Here is a 23,181-nt window from a genome sequence, read left to right on the forward strand (position 1 = left end):
ATGGCATTAATTAGTGGACATGAACCAAAAAAGGGGCATCTCTTCATGTCAAGCTATGAATGTCCTCTGAGAAAAATCCCCATTTTAAGCATATATGCCTTGTGTAAACCTAATCTACATCACACAGAGACAGACCCATTTGCATCTTGAGTGAAACCTATTCTACATCACACAAAGAGAAACCCCATTTGCATTTTGAGTGTTTCCTTTTATTTCTCTTTGCATTTGTTATATCTTTGGCTCATTTTAAGTAGTTTCAATGGACCATCCATGAAAAATAAAAAATTAGCATCTTCTTATCACTTCAAAGGCTAAAGATTCCGCTTCACTTTTGAATAAAGTATAATAAATTATTCATTATGATATGATAGGAAATTTTTTTTAATATATACATATATTTATTTATATTTATGGAAATGACTTTATTTTTAGATTAAAAAATTGATTGGAATTCGACATACAAGAATGAGAATGAAAATAAAATAGGAAATTAGGAATGTAGGTAAATCAAAATATCATATGTAAAAGATGAATTAAAATCCCGATAAGAGTGAGTTTTGATTTCCCAAAAAAAAAAATGATTTATTATTATTATTTTTATTCTCATTTAGGAAAAATTAAATCCAAATACATAAATAAATATGGAAATAGGATAGACATGAACATAAATCAAAATATCACATAAAAATTAAAATTCCGATAAAAGTAGATAATGATTTTTTATTTCTATTTTCATGTCCAAAAAACAATCTCAAATATAGAAATATATGGGAAATAGAATGAATTTCCTATTCCTATTCCACGTTCAAGGAGATTGCTCAAGATTCCACTCTCATCACATATAAAAAGCATTCTTCATGGACCTTAATGGGCTCAAACCCAAATTCCACTAGCCACAAATGGGTGGTTCATATTAGCAATCAGGGCCCCTCACATGCCTATAGTCTAGAGAGTGGAGGTAAAGTGGGCTTAGGGTTTCAAGCCCAACAAATATTTTGGTGAAGTTGATACTTATCTTCCTGAGCAGATTTTGGAATTGTTTCAGTCCAAAGTCCATACATTACATCCACTTATTTGGGCTAGCAAATGGGCTAAGCTAAACTTCTAGCCCATGTTAGATTATCTAACCCAGTCAAAATTTTGTTAAACATGAAATAACTTCTTAGATAGCATGTGTGTGTTGCCTTTAACTTACCAATATAAAGCTCCTTTAGTTTGGATCCAATCCTCTTGATTTGGTCTCCTTCCTCACATGCTTGCCCATCCAAAAAGGAAAGCAAAATGACATTTATACCAAGCTTTGTGTGGCCAGTAGATAGGGTGTTTGATTAAATACATTGACTTGATCTACCAAAAAGCGTATAATTCGTAGATGGCAAAAGTGAAGTGTATTTACATCTATGCATACCAAGTTGGGTAATAATTAAATGTTAGTTTAAGTGCATTATTATGAAGGTAGACAAGAACGTAAAGAAAGATTTCAAGTTAAGACTTTAAATAATTAAATAAAGGTAAAAAAAAAAAAACCGAGTTACAAATAAATAAAATTTTAAGTATAAATAAATGAGAGATATAAACAGATAGATTACTATATGGTTACAATCGAAGCTCGATAAATTAAAAGCCTTAGCACAAAGGAAAATCTATTAATTAAACAAATGTATCTAATATCCTTTTATTATAATTAAGCGATATCAAACTATATCGATTTTTTTATGTATATCATCTTATATATTTGTTGAATTATTAATTTAGCACGTTAACCTGAGGTGACAAAAAACATTCTTAATCATGTAATCGATTTATCGAGGTTTTAGGTATGTTTCAATGGTCACACTTTATTGATATGATTGTTTTGTATGGTACGATAGAAAATGGGGCTTTGGATAGAAAGAGCAATTTCCTCATCTTTGGTTTCTTTCAATGGTGGCGGATGGATGAATGAAGCACATGCATTAAAGCTCCAAACAACCGGGTCATGATCAATAATGAAGAGAAATTTCGTCGTCAAATAGCTATCTGGCAAAGGACCCAATGGGGGAGACAAGGGGGTGGACGAAGATTACAGCCAACCATGACGAGGATTGGACATATTTAAGGTGTTTTTTGTAATGGTGAGGCCACTAAGTTAATAGACCCTAGAAAAAATGTAGCACTCGAACAAAGAAAAGTCCTTTGCAGTGGCATCAGGCATGTGCCATTGCCTGACCCCCATTCCAACTCTCTAACTCATTTACATTGATAAGCTTGTGGCCTTTTGGAATGGCAAGGTCCCCATCTCTTACCTTGTTTGAGAAACTCTTGGCTTTAACTCGAAGATTTCTATTTAGGAAGGGAGCATGGGAGTTCTGGCATGAGGAGAGGAGGAACTTCTCTCTCTCTCACCTCTCGCCCCCCGTCCTCTCTCTCTCTCTCTCTCCATCCCTCCCTCCCTCCCTCTCTCTCTCTGTCTCTCTCAAGTGGTGAGAGAGTACAACTCTCAACTCATCAACCATTGCCAAAGGACCAAGAGGCCTATAATGGAATCTCTCTCTCTCTCTTTCTCGAGTGATGAGAGAGTACAACTCTCAGCTCATCAACCATTGCCAAAGGACCAAGAGGCCTATAATGGAAAGCATAATTGAGAAGGGGAGATCAAGGCCCACATCTAAAGGGAGGAGTGTGCAGAGGTTGCTCTTATCTCTTCAGAGTCTTCACAACCCCACCTCATTTGGGGCTGTTCCTCTATCAATTATGCTCCATTCCACGATCAAAAAATCACAATGAAGAGCCAAACCCAATGAGGCCCATGCATAGCCATGATTGAGGGAGATATGGGATGCTACCATATTGTCTAAAGCATGTGCTATTAATCCTCAACCCACATGTCATATTTACACTAAGATGTGGGATTTAAGTTTTGTAAATGTAATCAAGAGTTTTCAAATGATACAACTAAGAGAAGTCAAAGTCCATTAGGGCTTAGCCTTATGGCCCTAAGTGTTACTCCAAGAAAGACTCACACCTATCTATCGACATAAAGAGAAGTTCAAAAGAATAAAACTACACTGGGGAGAAAGAGATAAAATGTGTTAGATGGGGTTGTCTGTCACCGTAGCTTTGATTTTGGTAGTGTTATTATTGAAAAAGTTGTACTTCAAGCATGACACCCAAACTTGAAAAGGATGAAATAAATAAAAAAATTTAAAAAAATCTTATTTTAAGGGATGGAGCCAAAAACTTTGGTCAAAGATATTCCACGAATCCACAGTAAGGTCAAAAAAATGCCACTAATGACCTAAAAAAAAATAGTGGGAAAAAAAGAGTACAAATACTAAGCAAATCACAAGGGCGAGAGAGTGTTGTATACTTCCGCAACCCAATTCATTTTCCATGCGCTCCACCCAAGCACCTACTTTTTCTCATCAACCAAACAAAAAAACTGATAAATTCCATTCATAGGCTAAGTCGGTTTGAGTTTTGATAATCATAAAGATTAGTTCCATTAAAAAGTTTCGAAAATTGACTTTGTCAATCCAATTTTCATTTTTTTTTTTATCTTATAACCTATAAAAATGAAATCAAACCTATACTCTAAGACCATCTTTTGTAATTTATGTTTGATGAATTTTTTTTAATATTTATTATTTTATATATTTTTAAAATTTTATTAAAATAATTTCTTATTATTGAATCATTAAAATATTTTGGACTAAAAATTTAAAATATATTTTAAAGACTTAAATTAATTTATATCTAATTTGAAACTAAAAACCTTAAACAAACTTGATTTGATTTTTTATCACAAAATATCAGTTTAATTTTTATTTAAACATAAATAAGAGATATCAATTCGACTAATTATTCCTTCAAAAATTAATCCAATCACAACATTTCATACCCCTAATATGTATGGTAATTTTTTTTTTCATTTTTTTTTTGAGATTTTTTTAAGAATAAATTATATTAAAAAACAAGTTGATAGTGTTTTTTAGTATTTTTTTTATATAAAATATTATAAGAAACCATTAAAAATGTGGAGAATATTTTCAAAAAATTTAAATTATATACAAAGATATGATACTTCTACAAAATAAAAATATAAAAATCGTTTTTCATATCCAAGCTTGAAAATAACTAAAAACTGATGTTAAAATCTATTCTCCAAAATTGATGATACATTCTCAACAAACCCTAACACTAAAAATCTTGCTGGGAAAAATCTAAAAATCTATAGCTTTGTGGCTTAGATCAAGATAGCCCTTCTATGGGCACACATAAGAAAAAACATCTAAGAGATGTGGCCACTGGCCACCGATGAAGAGAAACAAAAAAGAGTGAGAAGAGGAAATTGGATGATATGATGATGATGGGTCTGCCTGCACTGCAGCAACCCAGCATGCCAAAGAGGGGCTCTGACCATTATGTTCAGAGCAACGGCCATGGAATTATTACCCCAAAGCATAGAGACAAAACCCCAACACGTCAATTAATTAGTTTCCACTCTGCTTTAATGCTAAAGACATGGCTTTTTTTGAAGAGTCAAATCATCTTTTCTCAATTATTAAATTCTTAAACCCTCACACCCACACACATTTGCAAAAGCCATTGCTTTCATTTGCCTGGATTTCAGGTGAACCACCATGGATTTTACACAATAATTTCTCTTTTGGGAACAGGGAAAAAAGGGGGGGTGGGGAAGAGAAGGGGGAAAATGGGACACAAAGAAAGCAAGAAAAAAGAAAATATAAAATAAACAAAGGGGAAGAGCTTCTTGGTTTTTCCCTCAATTTGTTAAGTTCAGAATACCAACTTCCTGCGAGATGCTGCTGCTGCTGCTTGGGCACGAACTTTCCCGGAAAATGCAGCTAGGTCTCTGATTGTTTCGCCTACCAGGTCCCTGAATATCAGCCTTTCGATGTACAGGACTGCCTCTGACATTTCCACGTGGCAGTCTCCCCACCCAGTGATGGCATCACCAGCCAGATCTTTCCTCAGCACACCACATATGATGTCAAACAAGTCTTCAGACGCTTCCCTCTCTCGAATTCTGATAAATTCAGCCCAAATTTGCTGCAATGAAGACTTCCCAGAATTCGAAATCGAGATGGCCTTCCATGGGGGCAATTTACTCTTCTGGTTGATGATTTCAGTGATGGTATCGAAGATGAGCCTCCTTTGCAGCCTGGAGACTTTGGAGGTGTCCTTGCCCTTGAGGGATTGTTGCTCCTCCAGCAACAAAAACACATCAGAGTCCTCAGGGTGGTAGTTTGAGGCCTGTAGGATCTCAGATACATAGATGAAATCACAGTCCTCTGGTTTCTCCTCAAATTTCAATTCAACAGCTGAGGCTTCTGGGCTCCCAACTTCGTCTTCCAATTCTGCTGATCAAAATTAAACCGAAAGGATTAAAACCCAAATTAGACCCTAATCCTAAAAGCCAAGTAAGAGAATTGTGAAAATGGGGAAATGTCAGTGGGTAACAGCAAGTATATTCCCCTACAGGAAAGAGGAAGAGAGAGTACAGAAAACATCTCTTCTCAATTCAGGTACCGTTCTTCCACCACTACTACTACTACAGAGGAGTGGTTTCAGTCACTTATCATGCTATTTAATACTGTCATCGATTACAGGTACAGTTCATCAATGACCCCACTTTGACCAACAGACGCCGTCACCCATCTCCCATCACTCATCACCCATCATTCATCCGACGATCATCATCTCTTGCAGCCTGCTAACATGAGGCAAGATGACCCAGATGCTGGTGGAGGGTTTGGGATTAGGTGCGAGACTCTGCTGGGATCACTAGCGTGGGCTAGCGAACTCTAGGTGTGTGATGATGATTGATGAGAAGATGAATCTGAAAAATGGAGGCAGATATGGCAGTGTCCTACCTCTGAAATCAATGCTCCGTTTCATGACAGGCGAGGGTGACGACTCGTCCTTGTAAAACGACGAATCGAGAACAGAGACTGGACTCGGGTGCAACTCGGAAGCTGTGATCTCAGCTATGCTGTGAAGCAGCTTGTCACATCTCTCTAGGAGGTTTCTTCCTTCGAGCTTTGATCTCTGCAACTGCATCATCTTGTTTAATTAATCCAATGATTAATCGCAAACTAAGGGTTACTTATAAGATTAATCTCCGTTCATTTTACCTCTGTATCGCTGTGCGAAGAAGTGCTGATGCTGCCCTCGGAAATGGAGGATGATTCATCCTCAACCGGAACTGGGACCGGAGAACAAATCTCTGCAGTCGGTTTCTTGTTTCTCGGTGATCGGCAAATTGTGTGGTCGGGTCCGGTTCTCCTAGGGCTGAGTTTAGGAGAGTGAACCGGAGAGACTCGTCTCAGCTGGGGAGTCGAATCGATTGGTTTTCTCTGTACTTCGACGTGGAGAGCTTTTCTCGTGGTGAGTGAACTCGAGCTCTTGACGCTGCTCTCAGAGCGAGTTGGGGAACCCGAATTCTGAGCTCTGGCTTGGTTTCGCACGTTTCTTGGACTCACAGAGGGCATGGTTTCGCCGGAGAGATTCGCATTCCGGCGGACCACTGGTTTTGTTCTGGAAGTTGGAGGTGGGGATTCTTTTCCGGTTCTTAGTGGGCGGTGAGTGGACGCCGGTGATCTCCCCGGCTTCATGACAACGATGGGAGATTCGTCGTGTGGGAACGACAGGTCGTAGACTAAGTTTCTGTGGTTGAATTGGTTTGTGGGCTTCTTAGTATGAAGAAGACCTTTGAGCTGCAGTGCCTCGAGGATTTGCTTCAGTGTTTCTAGATCCTTGGCGGGTTCATCGATTCCTCTCATCTTCAACCTCCTCTCGATCTCTCCGTAGATGGATACAGTCTGCTTTGGCTCAGGGAAGAAATCTTCCGAGTCGAAGAAACTCTTCCTCTGTTGAGGCGATTTCCACTGTGACGAACCCAAGCCTCTCTGCAGCGCTCTCGGCGGTTCGGCTTTTACATTTCGTACAGGGTACTCCATTGGATATGGATCCAGAGCTCTACCATTGGATGCTCTGTGTCCAATGCTGGCATTGTCTCTGATCACATTGCTTGAAATGCTGCTTCCCAAATTCGATTGTTGGGATTGCTTCAGCTGAAAATTGTTTCCGTCAACGAACCGGCACTGAAGGAGATCCTTGGAGACTCTAGACTCCGAAGCAGATCTCCGTAGCTCAGCTTTCTTCACAGGCTCAGGGCATGAATGCGGCAACTGCTCGAGCCCCATGAGCCGAGCGATGACGCTCGGAGATCGACGCTGCTTATCTCCATCGTCGGCGGCAGCCTCCGCAGAGTTCTCGAACCTGTTCGCCGACAAAATCGCTGCATTTGTGCGGATCTCCCTCGGGTAAAGGCTTCCCTTGGCGTCAACAGTGGCTCTGCTGTCCAGAGAAAGCCTCGGAGCTTCTTTGAACTTCCACGACGACCTCGTCCCCTCCTTGAATTCGAATATCGGTAGAGGAAGCGGCAATTTCGCCTCTCCATTCGACGGAGTCACAATCTCCGGCCCTGGAGACCGTTCCTCCGGTGCAACAGGTGGCTTCAACCGGTCTGGTGACGGCACCGATCCGGGATGCTCTTGTTTCTCCAATTCCCTCACAACCACCGGAGATCCCTCAGATGACCCCGACTCCGATGCATCCACCGCCTGACAGTCCCAGCAAAACAGAATCAGTCAAAATGCACCAAACCCCCAACAAAACAAAATAAATAAATAAATAAAAAGAAAAAAAAGGTGGAGACTAAGGGACGGAAACCGACAACTCACCGGAGATGGAGGCAGGCGTTTCGTCGCGTACAGTCTTTTCCCATTGAGAATCTGATTCCGATCAAAAATCTGAAGGAAACCAGCCATACACCCCATCTGCTTCTCTATCTGCTTCTCCAGATTCTGGTCATGTATTATTCCTGTCGTCATCTTTCCGGCCAAATTTCTCAGTTCCGGTGACTTCTCTCTCTCTCTCCTTCTCTTAAATCTCCATCTCTACATTTCTCTCTCTAGAATCACTCTTCCTCCGTCATCTTCTCCCGCTATTCCAGTCTTTTAAAGGGTGAGCCTCAAAATTTTCCTAAAATAACAAAACTGCCTCCCCAGTTTACCATAATAGTGTTTGGGCCCGAGTTAGAGTTGTGAATATGAGAAAATTAGAGGACTGGAATTGCAGAAGAGGCACAGAGTGCACAGACAGACCTGCACCTGCAGGTGAGGCTCCGTGGGTAATGCTCTACGTGTCAGACTCCCACCCCCTTGAGTTTCGAAAGTTTGAACGTCCACCATTTTCTTCTCCCTTTTTACCATTCTGCCCCTCGTTCTACGCTCTTCCCACAGGGCTCTTCTGTCATTTCAGTCATAACCGAACTTGGGGGTCTCAGATCCGATACATTTGTTCTCTCTCCGTTTTTGTCCATTTGCCCTCTTTTCGCCACGTAAGCAACAAAATCAACACCCTTTTCGCAGGGTCCTGATTGGTTGATTAATTCATTACTAAATTATTTTAATATTAAATTTTACAAATTAATTTAGGGTTGCTTTGTAACGGCTGCGGACAAAAGTTTCTATATTTAAAATCAGAAAACCTTTTAATAAACTTTAAAAAAAAAAACAATTTCTTATAATTTATTTGTTTTTTAAGAATAAATTTAAGGTTTTTAAATTTTTTTATAGAATATTCTAAGTAATAATTAAAAAAAATAAAATATATTTCAAAAATTTTTATTTAGACAAAGGTGTAGAAAATAAGTCAAAAAGCTATTTTTTATAATTGAATTTTCAAATGAAATAATAATTTTAAAAATTATTTCCAAAAATAAGTCTTTAGCTTTTAAGATTTTTTTTTAGAGTAATTTCCATCATAAATTTTGTTTAAATATCCACTAATTTTTTAATCAATTATCAAAATTTTCACATACAAATTTTCAATATATTATTATTATTATGATTATTATTCTAAGGTGACCCTCCATCTTGGCTATGTGGTGAGAAATGGATTGGAAATGGATAAACCAGAACTGGGGACGTTGAGAAGATCAGAGCCGTTGATGGGGCATACCGAGGTGGGGACCCATGTGCACCATTCACATGATGGAATTAAAAGCGGTCAAAGCAACAGGAGTCACGAGTGGTGATGATGCGAGAGAAAAAGCGTCGTAAAAAGGGTAATTCTTGGAGGGCATTTCCGGAAAATCACTGAGACGGACTCCTGCACTGGAGTCCTGACGGAGCATACGAGGAAGTCCGTTTTGGGAAAAGGAAAGGAAAGGGCCAAAAAGAAAAAGAAAAAAACCACACACAAAAATAGCCACGTGGCATCAGGATGGGGTTGGAATATCAAGTGTGGCGGGCACCACGTGTCCATATCGAGAAAGCCCATGCAGAAAATCATTGGCGTCCAAGTGACCAGCTTAACCATATAAAATGCAGATTAAAAATTTTTAAATTTATAAAATAATAATATTATCTAAAATAATATTTGGAAGGTTTCACAAATTAGGTTAGTAATTTAATTTAAATATACTAAAAAAAATTAATAGTATTACATAAAGTGATAATTATTATGAAGTAATAAGTATTTTTCATGTAAAATATTTTTGTTAACTAAAATTTAAAATTTTTATTCTATAAATTTGGTACTTTATATTAATAAGAATAAAAATGTCAATTTCAATTATTTTAAAAAATTAAATTACATTTCATAATAATATTAATATTTAAAGAATAAATTAGAGTAATAAGTTTTAAATTAATAAATTAAATTAAATGTTAAGTGTTTTAATTTATAAAATATTAAGTCCTTTTATCAAGGGTATATTTATTTCCTAAAAAGTTGAGGGAAAAGATAAGAGAAAGGAAATAGAAAAGAAAAGAAAAGTGAAAAAAAAAATTATTTTATTTCAATTATTTATATTTTTTCCTTATTTAAAAGTGTATAAGTTTTAAATTAATTTAAATTATATTTTACTTTATTTTTTATTTTTTTGACAAATTACATATGAGAAAATAATTTTTTAATATTATTTTTATTTAGTATTTTTCAGAAATCGTGTTTTATACTATAATGATATAGTTAAAAAATAATTAAACTCCTTGGAACTTGTAATTTTAGAGTGATTTTAGTAAAAATATTTTTAAATAACATTTTTAGTATAAATCCCTTTATAAAAAAAAAATCAATTAGTATTTGTATAGAGTTTGTTGGAGAATAATTTTGGGAGAATTAAGAGTATTTCATAATTTTTAGAGATGGTTTTTATAAAAATAGAAATCAGGAATTTAAAATATTTTTTTTATATTCAAACATATTCTTTTTTATTATTGTTAGAATACTTGATTTTAATGAAGTCACTATCAGTGTTTTTGAAACAGAGAAAACATTTTGAATATGTTTGAAAGTATTTTTATTTGAAGTACCGAAATCGTTTTCTCTTAAAATAATTTTAGGAGAGTCATATATAAAAAAAAAATTAGATTGTTTTTAAAAAAATCTAAATAATTATTTATAATTTTTTTTGGAGAAATATTTAACAGGTCATTTATAATTGATTTTTTAGAATTATAAATGATAACACCCTATTTTTCTTAAAAAAACTTTTTAAATTAAAAATGTATATATATATATATATATATATATATATATATATCACTTCCAAGAGTGCTCTAAGGACTACAGCTTCCAAGAAAGCACCAAGAAGGTTAGGACACTTTTTTAAAGCTCTGTTGAACTACTTTTGATTATATATATTACAGTGGGTTAGATGGTTACATTTATGTCCAAATGGCTCATAGCATTTCACTCTTTAATTTTTGTCTTTCACAGAACAGACGTAGAATTATAAAAATAAATGTAGTGGATATTGTGAAGGTGGTGCCCTGGCAGGGCACTAGGGCCACAAAATTCCCAAATTCCAGGACACCCATTCCCCCTAGGAAATTCATTTCCGGCCTTCCACCAGGGCCGCCCGTTCTAGCACTTTTTGGAACACCCATTTGTCCTACTGCACTGGTGGGCACCTTCCCTATCCTAGTTGCCCCACCACCCCTTGTGGATGCTCCATCGCCTCATGTTTGATATGATTTCCGAGTATAATTTGGATTTATTATATTTTTCATATATTTGAATTAAGTAAAATTTGTATTATTACATCATCCAGACATTATATTTTGATTGATTCGTAGAGTATAAATTTGATCCAAATTAACTTATTTAATAGTCATTTTTTATTAACTTGATTATTTACCCCGTATTATACTTGGGTTCATGATTTTAATCAAACTATTATTAATATCGTGTTTTGATTAGCTTTTTTTTTTTCAACTTTAACTAGAAGTTGAAGTTAAAATTAATATTATAAGTTTCAAAATACTTCAATATTATGGCTTTTTGTATAAATCAAAATAAAACTTTCGTCGAGAGTAACACTTTCATATTACTTTTTCTTAATTCATAAACATTAATAAAATTATTCAAACAATAATATTAATTGAGTTCAAAAAACCTTCGTACATACCGAGTCTTTTAAGTTATTGGGAAAAATGTGATTTTTGTATAAAAAAATAAAACAAAAACATCTAATTTGCAAGCTTTGAAATTATTACATTTAACTCAAAATAATTAGGATTTCATTCATCTTTATGTTAAGAATAATACTCTATGACTACATTTTAATAATACAGGTACAACTTTTAACTTAACATCTTGATATTTAATTTAAAATTTTTTAATTATTCTTAAAAAGATCTTCTTCTTTTTTTTTTCTTTTTTGTTTTTTGATTTTGTTTTTGTTTTTCTTTTCTTTAATATACCAAAACACAACTTTCCACTTGAATTTTTTGAAAAAAAAAATTTGTTTTTTTGTTTTGTTTTTGTTTTATGTGCAAATTATGAGGTCCACTCGAATCAAATCTTTTGGTAAACTTTTGTGGATTTTGTTGATTTTGTCTCTTATTAATTGGGATTTATTCTTCCAATGATAGTAGGGTTACTGTTCTAAGTAAGAGCTTGATTGAGTAGTTCTATGAGCTTCTTCGCTTATGGTTTCAACAAACTCTTAATGGAATAATTTGATCTTAACCATTCTTAAATTTTTGTTTTTTATTTTTTTTGCTTTAAATTTTAGTAGTCTTCGTTAATTTTGATATGTTTTATTTATATAAAAAAATAAAATAAATAATTTTTTATTTTCTTTGCATTAATTTGAAATTGTATTTTGAAAACATGATTTTTTTATTATTAAAAAATGTCAATTAGTTTTCAGGAACAAGATCTCTTTGGTGTAGTAGTTTGAAGAAGATAAAGCATGTTCATACTTGAAATGGAAAAGCACATACTACAGATCATTGACAACAGCCAAAACCTCAAACCACAATGCCAGAAGGGAGGAATTTAATTGCAGCAAGTACTTTGTCTTCCACAAGAGGGAGAAAAGAAAACCTAAGTTTCCTGCCAACCAAACAGACCCCTTTTTCCTTTACAGTCCCATGACAGATACTGGTATGGCTGGGGTGTACATGTATGATAGTTGGGCTCCCCCCCATTAATCATCAGAATTGGAAGTGAAGCTGTCACCCCATGTGTCATGTCTTTAAGACAAAAGCCACCATAGCCCCCCCCTCCCTCTCAGTTGCACCATGTGCATCCAGCAGTCAGGATTTTGAAAAAAAATATGGTAATTTTTAAAAAAAATATTTATTCAAATATGACACTTTTAAAACAATTTTCAAATATAAAAGTTATCTTTTAAAGACAATTTTCAATTGAATTTTTTTGAGTGTGTAGTAAATTAATAAATAATTCTAAAAATATCATATTTTAATAAATATTTTTAAAAATTATCATTATTATTATTTTTTTCAAAATCTCCTAATAGTATGCATGCATGCATATGCTTCTCCCCCTATGGGATTTTTTTTTTATTTTTTTACAAAATTATTAAAATGTTGTAAACCTACCATCCTTTTCATATGTGTTGTCCTTGGCCAAATTATTATAGAAAAAGCATGCAGACCCTTTTTCTACCTTTTATCTCTGCTTTTTTCATTAACCCACATGCACTTCAGATCTGCTCATCTGCAGATGCCCCTCCTCTGAGCTCCACTTTTCATAAATATAATCTCAACCATTGATCTGACCACTAACTGTAAAATAAATAAATAATACATATATTTTTTTTAGTGAAAATTTTTTTGGAGGGTCCCCACCCTTTTCAAGTCCCCATGTCCTGGTTATTTGAATGTGGTGAGAAAGCACAGTTTCCAATCTGAAACTCCCATGTTCTATCACCCACCCACCACCATCTTCTGCTGCTGCCCACATTCCCTAATATTCTAATGTCTCTAACTGGATTTCACATTCCCTTGAATCTCTATGTAGGAAAAAGTTAGGCAGTGATTAGGAGGGCACTGCAGTGTAATATTCAAGGCACCCCCCCCCCCACCTTTGAGTGTTGTCCAATGAGATGTGGGGTAATATTTGTTTATAGGGTACCCTAGAATTGACAGATTGGGTTATAGATACATAGGCATATGGAAGGAGAATATTCAAAGTTTTGGAGGGAAATGTGCCCTTATTATTTTCAATTTTTCATGTGTATATATTGCTGCCCCCCATATGCTTGACGAATGCCTAAGCATATATTATATTTGGAAAATGCAGTGATTGGGCTAAATGGATATGAGAATGCTGAATCAATCATGAAGAGATGGGATTCTGATTCCTCCCTCCTTCCCTCTCTCTCTCTCTAGGGTTTAGCAGTTGGACCACTTTGAAGATTTCTACTAGGTCCAACTATCCATTATCCAGATGTACCTATACATATTTTATTCTTCATTTGGACATGTTCATCTTACCATATGCTTCAGTATTTTCCCACACCCCTCCAAATTCTCAGTGACAACACCCACTTGCAAAATACTCGGCTTAAAGAGTAAGATTATGTTTGCTTCTTGAAAAGTATTAAGAAAAAGAAAAAAAATATTAAAATAAATAATTTATTAACTTTAAATTTATTTTTCTTTTTTTCTTCTTTTACATTTTCTTATATTTTATTTTCTTTAAATTTTCCGAACCAAACATAGCATAAAAGAAAAAAAATTGTCTGAGAGCCCCAAGCTTTGATATCTCCATCAACTCCCATATTAAACATTGGTCTCCAAAGCTATTTTAAAGGATATTTTGTGGCTAATCCCGAAAGAAATACAACTTCTTACTTAGTACATTGAATTAATTCATTCAAGTGAGAAAGAAAATTTGAATTGGATTCAGATGAAGCCACTGATTGTAAGCTTCATTTGTTAATTTTTCTTTAATCATTCCAAAGAACCAAGGCATGTCATGATCTGATCTAGCTGTGTGTACATTAGTTGGCAGTATTAATCCATTTCTCCCCCAAGCACATATATATATATATATATATACACATTCAGATAAGAAGGATACTTGTTAATTAAGACTCAAACAAGAGTCAATCTATTGCAAATATCTAAAACCCAGAAGCAGATTTTAACATGCACATGGCATATTCATTTTAGAAGGAGAAAAAAAGAAAGAAAATGGTATGCACATGGTGTGATATCTACTGTTCATTTGCATGTTTTTGTGCTGTTATGCCAAGAATCACTTTCTGGGAAGCCAAACACAAACTGGGCAAAAAAGGATTGGAGTTCTTCCATAAACTAAACCTCTATTCACTTGTTTTCAGCAACCAGAATAATGGGGTTGGTAAGTTAAGCCAAATTTAAGGCTGGGTGGTCAAATTTTCTTCCCCACCAAACAGCATAATGATCAGAATGGAAGGCATCGATTCCTAAAGAGAGGAAAGGAGAAAAAAACCATCAACACATGCTCACATGCCATTTATTTTCTTAGCAACAAAGCTGCAGTTATGCTCTTATGCTACAAAACTTTGCTTTAAACCAAAGAAAAGCACTCCAAATAGATCACACCCCAAAAACCCTAGCTATGAACTCCATTTCTGTGGTTCATTTCTCTATGACAAGGGCAGGGTTTAAGCAGGAAGGAAGGGTTATTTTAATGGGGCCAAAGAGCAGGACAAAGTGAAAGTGATAGTAAAAGAGATGCCCAACGGTCTTTTAGGGTTTTTCAGGGTTTTAGAAAATGAATGTGAAGGTGGCCAGTGGCCACTTTGCTTGGGAAGTGTAGCCACACAGCTGCAAAAAGTAATGGCCTTTCTTTCTCATGCCCACTTCACATGTGCCCTAGCTGCTCTCTCTTGACTGCCCCCCTCCATTGAACCAAACAAAGAATAAATATCAAGTTTTCAAGGTTAATACAATCATAATATTTAATTTTCCCATGAAATTATACTATATACTAACCATAGTTTCATATACCAATGCACACTTTCTATTTTTATGTATATATAATTATATAACCATGACGCAATCATAACGTCCTTTTTTAATTAAAGAATATACGTAATTGAACAAGTATGCGCGTCCCCTACGGGATGTACTATTAAACCTAAATTTAAGTCATTGGTGTTGCAACGGTGGGACCTTCATTTGTGAGATATAATAAACGTTAAGCAACTTATAGTAAATTAATTTTTAAGCAAATGTCAAGGTTTAGATTTTATTTTTTCTTTTGTTTCAGTGAAATACGTTGAACGATGTATCGGGTTTGTGGATGATATAGTGGCCGGCAAGTCCATTTTTTTTCGGGTTAAGTACTTTATGTTTATTATAGTCTAAATTGGCATTAGTTCTTAGGTTTTTTTAATCATTTACTTAGGTTTTTGAATGAAAGATTGGGTTGGGCTAATGGGCTAGATTTTTAGTGGGTTGTGCAATCTATCTTTTCTGTATAGAGACAGTTTCTACTGTATTGGGTTTAGGACTTGGACAAGCCCAATATATGTCCATGGCCCAAAACCTGAACCCAAAAATTTTCCATTCTTAGGCCTTTAAAACTGATGGATGGGCAGAGGCCATGAGCATGAGGCCCAAGGATCTCTAAGAAAAATGATATCAGCCCAGATAAATCATGCAGTGAAATCTGATCCCACAGATGATTTAAGAGCCAAGATTGGATTGGACGGAGCTCAAAACCCACCATAGAAGCCACTGCTAGGACAAGGGTAAGATGCAGAAGAGGAGAACGTTGGTGATATCTAGAAGATGCAAAATTAGAAGCTTAACAGTTATGATGCACCCAGCACTATCCTTAGAACTATACCTCTGGATTTGTTTATATTGCAGATCGATTAAAATTTGTAAGGAAAATAGCAGTTGAAGGCAGTGGAATATTGAAGAAGGGAAAGATGACTCCATCCCTTCTGTACGTACTTTTCCTGAATAGATTGAAAAGAAGATGATCTTGTTTCTTAAATTAGAGGCCATATTAAAACCTCAGCTCTAATGGGGATGGAACCTATCTACATGCAATCAACTGAGAATTAGGATCCCATTAATGCTTTTTGGAAGTGTCATGAGATTAGATTACTATTGCAAAAGTAGACAAAAGCCATTATCCTTTGAATTCCCATGAGAAAAAAAGTCCCCTTTAAGCCCCAAAAACTAGTACAAATCAAACAAATACTTTCAAACACCATTGTTTCCCTCTCATTCCTACATTTTCCATACAACCAAACAAACACAGCAACAGGCAAGCATCAAGGCATTTAAACTTGACCCCCAGTTCTGGGCACGACCGATGGGAACTCCTCCATTCCAAAAGCTGAATTATGCTTGGACTCAAACTTCTCCCCATCTCCCCACAGCGCATAAGCCTCCTCCCCATGAACAGCATCGTCCCCAGTTTGAAGTTCATCGTCAGCTAGCCGCAGTGGAACTATGAGTCTAATAAACAAACAAATCAGGCTGGTCATGATAACGTTAAGGGTGATCACAAACACTATTCCTGCAATTTGAACACCCATTTGCCTGAACCCAGCAGTGGTGCGCCCAGTTTGAAAGCCATAAGCAAGTCCTATGTAATGCTCATAATCAGGTACCAAGTAGAAGATCCGGCAGAGATTGGGCTCAGCGAAAAAGCCAGTGAGAATGCCGCCTAAGCTACCTGCAACCGCATGGGTGTGGAACACAGCCATGGTGTCGTCCACTTGCTTCAACAGCCAAATGTTCTTGTGCACAACCATCATGGTGTACCATGGTATGCTTCCGGACAATACTCCCATTATTATTGCTGCCCATCCTTGCACCACTCCTATATTGAACAATATTCAATTAAAGGAACACATACAAATTCAGAAATGTTCAAGTTAGAATACCCATCCTAATCAGGATATTCCAGAATGCATAGACGAAAAAAAAAAAATCTTGTACACATGGGTAAAAACTCCTCTTAAACATACAAACGTATTTTAAAACTGTGAATTAAATTCGCAACAAATAATATCTATATAATTAAGAGTGGATCATTATAAAATGGTAATAAAGCTGATCCTAAGTTGGGTATGGGAGTCTATTTGTATCCCGTAAGAAATGTATTTATTTGATCCTATAATCTCATGGGACATAACAAGGGTAGGGTTACAACTTGGGCATGTTGATTAGGTTGATAGTTAACTCAAAATCAAACAATCAATCTAAGCTCAACTAATTTGTCCTTAATCAATTTGACCTCCAATTTTATTTTTCTAAGTTTTAGTTGAGTTTACGCTGGTTGGGTTGATCATATTCATTAGGTTGGATAATTCAAAATTCATCTATAATGTTTTTTAAAAAACTTTTTGCTATATACTTACATGAGAATTTAAATGGTAAGTGAGATAAAATTTCAAAATAGTAACAAAACAAATAAAAATAAATTTATCTTTTTTTAAATAAAAAATAGATAATATAATATAATTTGATATTTTTCTTAAAAAAAAATAAAAAGAAAATAAATATTATTATATAAGATAATATAAATTTATAAACTTAGGTTGTCAAATGTTGGCTTTAGTCTAGCCCAAATTAAGTTTGGATTGAAAGAACTTAACCCAAATCTAATGAGGACATTGTGTTTATCCCAGGGTCACTATGATATTCCATATTAAATATGAAAAAAGTTCCTAATGTTGTATATTTAAGAACTTCTCTTAACCTCTATTAACCATTCAAACGCGTTCTAAAGTTGGAAGGCCGTTTAAAAAAAGACCCGGATAATATCTACATGACATGATGTGGAGCTGTGTTGCATATAATCTTACATATGATCTTACCTGCAGCAGGAGTGATACAAACCAGGCCAGTGATCATGCCCTGGGTGGCCCCAATCACAGAGGGCTTTCCAAAGAAAATAATGTCAAGCATGAGCCAGGTGAGGAGGCTAGTAGCTGCGCACACATGGGTGTTAAGAACGGCAAGAGACGCATCCGTGCTCACAGCATAAGGATCACCGCCGTTGAACCCAGTCCACCCCATCCACAGCAAACCAGCCCCAGCCAACATCAGCAGTATGTTGTTTGGCGGAAACCTCTCCCTATCCTTGCTCGCTCTCGGTCCCACCTACACTCAAAAGTAAAAATAATCAACCATTACGTAACCAGCCAAACACTTGATATATCAAAATCGATATCTACAGTATTACCCAGTAGGCAGCAGTGAAGCCGGCGACACCAGAAGAGAGGTGGATTACATAGCCGCCTGAGTAGTCGATTGTTCCGAGCTTCGCCAGCCATCCGTCGGGGCACCATAGACTGAAGGCGCCCACAGTGTAGGAGAAAGTAAGCCATAGCGGCACGAACAACATCCACGCCCGGAAGTTCATCCTCCCAAGCAATGCACCCGCTATTAGAATCAGTGTGATGGCCGCGAACACAAACTGGAAGTAGATCATAGTTGCATTGGGAAAGTACCCGAGAAAAGCTGGCTTCAGGAGATAGCCTTGGTCCAGGGCCACGTTCGGCTTTCCGATGAAAGGAGCGAGCTTTTCTCCGAACGACATTCGGTAGCCCCACCCCACCCAGCAAACCAGCACCATCGCGAAGGCATAAAACGCCATGAAGGCAGAGTTCACCGCCCATTTTTTCTTCACGATGCTGCCGTAGAGGATCACCAGTCCTGGCATGCTCTGAAGCCCCACCAGCGTCGCCGCCGTCAGCTGCCACGCGTTGTCTCCCTTGTTCATCCATTCGGGGCTCGCTTCGTCGGGGATCAGGTTCAACGGCAGCTTCATTTTGGTGGCGGGTGGCGCAATCGAGGCTAGACATGAATAGAAGATGAAGCTTGGTATATATGGAGGCGTTTGGATCCTGCTGGTAAACCCCTGGACGACGTCGTTTTATGCAGCTGTATATGCTCCAAACAAGCCAGCTGGACGCAATGTTACTCAACTGCCCTTGAATATATCACTCTTAAAAGCAATTCATATTTTTCTTGAAAGGGTATAAATGTCATTAATCATAATAACTTCAAAAATTTTGGCGGAGGATCCAACTGCTATCAGCTAAGCCACTGAAATTCCAGCCAAAAAGGGCAACCATAGCTGATATTCCAAAGGGGTTAATAGGTTAATTGACACCCAAATCATTATTTCTTTAATATTGAGCCTCAACCAATACTTTCTTGCCACGTAAGCTTCTTATATTAAGTCTAAGCCATGAGGAGTTTATAAGGTCAACATTATTAAGTTAATTTGTTTGATATAAATGGCAAAAAAAGATTTTCGAATTTCATTATTTACCACGTCTCTTGATACTTTTAACAACTTAACCTTTTTAAAATTAGTAAAAGTACTTTTTGATATCAACCATTGATCTCAAAAGCAAAAGCAAATTATGTGAAATGATTTTGAGTTGGTGTTTGGTGGCTAAGAAAAAGAAAAGGAAAATTGAAGAAAAGAAAAGTGGGATTCAAAGTGAAAGGATGCATTGTGATAAAAAAATTTACATGTGATAATTTATTGATTTATTTAATGGAGAAATCCTTAATTATGGAAGTGGTATCATACATCATTATCATCGTTGTCTATGCTTAAGACAAATACAAATTTTGTACATTATGCTTAGCTTTATAAACCAAATAATAAGCAATCTTTCCAACAGCTCATGCTTGGCTTGTTAGTTGTATAATAATATTTTTCATTACTGGCCTAAGCAACCTCTTTTATTACCTAAAGATTGAGTTAAGTTTGACTAGTCCTAGTTGATGAATTGACTTTTCTAAAGTTATAATTTGAAAATGTAGCTTTTCAATATTATCAATATGATGCCAAATTGTACCTTTTCAATAGAATCAATACCATGCCCAAAATATATTATCAATATGTGCATCCCCATTTTGTTTCAGTCTTATTGAGTCATATTTCATGATACACTTAAACAACCCAATTTAAAATTCAATGAGGTACCATGGGGCTTGTCTTATGTTGATTTTTTAAAATGGAAGTCAAATTATGGTTCTGCTTGGTAACTATTTTTAAAAATAGTTTTAAAAAACAGTTTTTGAATGAAATGTTTTTAAGTATGTTTTAAAAATAATTTTTATATGTAGTGTTTTATTTTTAATCATTTTCTATGTTTATATAGTTATTGTTTAAAAATATTTAGTTAAAGTGGATGAAATACTCCCCCATATTATGAATTTATTCATTCCCATATTTTTTCTTGAAAAGTAACTCATTTTTGACATAAATGCTTTTTACCATTTCAAATATTTACATGTAAGTTTTTAAATAAAAAGTTATTTTTATAAGAAAATAACAAGGATATTTTTGTCAAAATGAGATTAAAAAAAAAAGATAAAAAATTAAATTTCAAAAATTGGATTTTCACTAACCCTTTTAATTAAAAAATCCTATATTTTAAAATAACATCATAAAACAAGTGAAAAAAAATTAAAAAATGTTATTTGAAAACATTGTTATTTTCTGTTTTAAAAATATAAAACTGTTTTTCTATTTTCTGATTACTACACGTGTTTACTTATTCTTTTATTTTAAAAATAAAAAATTATTTTTAAAAACAATTATCTATCATTAAAATAGAAAAATATGGTTTTAAGAGAATATTTTATCAAAATTTTATATATATTTATATATTTAGCTGAGATGGAAAGGTATCCCATGCTACCATATAAAAGAGAAAGTGTCTATTGTTGTACCATATTAGCATTTTGATGTGATACAATCATTCATCAAAACTCTATCCCTTATTCAAAATTAATTAATTATAAAAAAATAAATAAAATAATAAATTATTTTATTAAAAGGAACTTCAACTTTGATTTCTCAAATAGTTAAAAGTTTTCAATAATTATTTTTAAATCTATATAATTTTATCTTTTTATTTACTTTCACCCAAGGCTTAATTGATGGAACTTGAAAGGAATAAAATAATTATGAAAAAATATTAAGGATTGAAAATTAATTAATGAAAAGGAAATATGATTGTAATTTGGACTAAGATGAATGAAGGAGGAATTAGAAGAAGTCATGGGAGGAATTTCATTTATGTCATGGAAAAAGAATACCTTGTGACAACTATATATAGATATTATAAACTAATTACAACAAAGAGACACCAATAGTACACACATTCTACCAATTTATTGGTATCATTTAATTAAATATAAAGTTTTATATATTCAATTTTTATGTTTTAACTTTCAACTAAAATAAGACATGTTTTATTAATCAACATATTATTTTTTATAAATACTTATATAGTATTTGTTTTTTTTTTTTAAGATTTGTATTGATTTAAATTTAATTTAAAATATAAGGATATATGCTTTTGTTTGGGGAGTATTTTTTAAAATAATTCTAAAAAACAATTTTTGAAAATCGTTGTTTATTATTTTATGTTTTGTATAATAAAAGTGTCACGCTCCAACACCCACTCTAAGGGCATAACGGTCATTTTACATCTCCATTCTAAAGGCTCCAAGTGGAAACAAGACAAATATTCATCTTATAACTAGAAATTACTAATTACTTAATTCCTGTTCAAAGTAATATAATAAATAAATTTTATAATCCTTGATTTTCAATTTTAAAACTAACATATCAATCAAAGTGTTATTGTTTAAATAACTCTAAACTTAAATAATTTAAATAGGAATTAAAATTTAACATCTAAATAATGTCCAAAATAAAGTTTGAACCTAAATTCTCTAGCTTAGCCATCAATCCCCGCCCAAACGAAGAGTACTTGAAAAATTATCAATGAAGTGGAATGAACTCAAAGTCGGATAAAAAACATCAATATAGTTACATGGATCAACATTTTCAATTATAATTACAAACATGAGATATAATGTATAATCATTTTCATAAAAACTTTTGAGTTCAAAATGTTAATACATTAAAAAAATTTCAACCAAACAGTTTCATATTTATGTCAAAATAATTTTATATTAAAACCAAATCAAATATATTCAAAATATTTTTATTTTGATCATCCAATATCAAATGGTGCCCAATTGATGAGACTTTACAAATGAGTAATAAGTCTCAAATTTGTTCCTTTTAAGATGGATGAAACCAAAAGTCAACGATTATAACCGTTGATTAGGATCATAAAATCAACTATTATAACCCGTTGATTAGGGACAAAAATGTCAACAATTATAACCCGTTGACTAAGGTTATATAAACTAGAGACAAACACTTAATTTCATTAATTCAAATTTATGAAACAAAATATCATATCTTCACAATTTTTATTTTCTATAAATAAAGAAAAATGCTCAAACATATTTTTCATGCAAAATATATATTTAATATATAAAAAAAATTCATAATTCAAAATAACATATAAAAAGAAATATTTTATTTTATAAAATATGTATTAATTTCCCTAATCTTGAAAAAGCACTTAAAAACTTCAAAGAATTTAATCCTGAAGAATTTTACCCCAAATAACTTATTTCAAACCTAACAAAAAAAAAAACTTACTATTAACTACTTATCTAAAATTTATACATAATTTTTTTTTATGTCATATCACCTATATTATTTTTAACTTGCTAATTAACATCAATTTAATAAGTCGCTTTTTAAATTCTTATAAATGTTGATTTCGTTCCAAAATTTATTTCCAATATTCTATTATTATTATCATTCCTATTCTTATTGGTGCACGGTCCAAAAGGGTCTCAAGAGCTGGATGGAATAGTCATTGTATCTTTCGGTCTAGACTATTTGAGACCCAGGTGAATATGTTTCTTTGTACAAAAGAATGATCCGAGCATGCTGGTCCGATTAAGTCATAGAGTTGGCTTGAACAAGTACAGACTTTTT

The 23,181-nt window shown here is 34.2% G+C and overlaps 2 protein-coding genes across 5 annotated transcripts; both read right to left on the reverse strand.

Annotated features, from left to right (window-relative positions):
• Positions 1–4,574: 4,574 nt before the first annotated feature.
• LOC100266517 (protein LONGIFOLIA 2) lies at positions 4,575–8,014 on the reverse strand. Of its 4 annotated transcripts, none has more exons than XM_010647837.3 (4): positions 7,749–8,014; positions 6,138–7,628; positions 5,877–6,051; positions 4,575–5,363 (listed from the first exon to the last, which is right to left on the reverse strand). In XM_010647837.3, exons 1-4 carry the CDS (start codon positions 7,896–7,898, stop codon positions 4,780–4,782), a joined length of 2,400 nt encoding a protein of 799 aa, XP_010646139.1. In that variant the 5' UTR covers positions 7,899–8,014; the 3' UTR covers positions 4,575–4,779. The 4 variants fall into 4 exon arrangements, with proteins under 4 accessions (XP_010646139.1, XP_059593774.1, XP_002274907.2 ...); XM_059737791.1 differs by having other exon boundaries at positions 4,575–5,360; positions 7,749–8,013; XM_002274871.5 differs by having other exon boundaries at positions 4,575–5,360; positions 5,877–6,057; positions 7,749–8,013.
• Positions 8,015–16,472: 8,458 nt separating this feature from the next.
• LOC100244173 (ammonium transporter 2 member 4) lies at positions 16,473–19,133 on the reverse strand. The gene is made up of 3 exons (XM_002274839.4): positions 18,529–19,133; positions 18,161–18,446; positions 16,473–17,160 (listed from the first exon to the last, which is right to left on the reverse strand). The coding sequence occupies exons 1-3, from the start codon at positions 19,114–19,116 to the stop codon at positions 16,616–16,618; spliced, it is 1,419 nt and encodes a 472-aa protein (XP_002274875.1). The 5' UTR covers positions 19,117–19,133; the 3' UTR covers positions 16,473–16,615.
• Positions 19,134–23,181: the final 4,048 nt, after the last annotated feature.

The sequence above is a fragment of the Vitis vinifera genome, chromosome 7 (genome assembly GCF_030704535.1).
Source record: "Vitis vinifera cultivar Pinot Noir 40024 chromosome 7, ASM3070453v1".
Lineage (NCBI taxonomy): Eukaryota > Viridiplantae > Streptophyta > Magnoliopsida > Vitales > Vitaceae > Vitis > Vitis vinifera.

What these genes read in the sequence shown, in the direction of transcription:
- LOC100244173 (XM_002274839.4), bottom strand. Translation starts at nt 19,116, where the DNA reads ATGAAGCTGCCGTTGAACCTGATCCCCGACGAAGCGAGCCCCGAATGG. An exon ending in GCTTCACTGCTGCCTACTGG is followed by an intron (nt 18,447 to 18,528) that starts GTAATACTGTAG and finishes TTTTGAGTGTAG; the next exon opens with GTGGGACCGAGAGCGAGCAA. An exon ending in TTGTATCACTCCTGCTGCAG is followed by an intron (nt 17,161 to 18,160) that starts GTAAGATCATAT and finishes TGTTCAATATAG; the next exon opens with GAGTGGTGCAAGGATGGGCA.
- LOC100266517 (XM_010647836.3), bottom strand. Translation starts at nt 7,898, where the DNA reads ATGACGACAGGAATAATACATGACCAGAATCTGGAGAAGCAGATAGAG. An exon ending in CTTCGCACAGCGATACAGAG is followed by an intron (nt 6,058 to 6,137) that starts GTAAAATGAACG and finishes AAGATGATGCAG; the next exon opens with TTGCAGAGATCAAAGCTCGA. An exon ending in ACGGAGCATTGATTTCAGAG is followed by an intron (nt 5,364 to 5,876) that starts GTAGGACACTGC and finishes AATTTTGATCAG; the next exon opens with CAGAATTGGAAGACGAAGTT.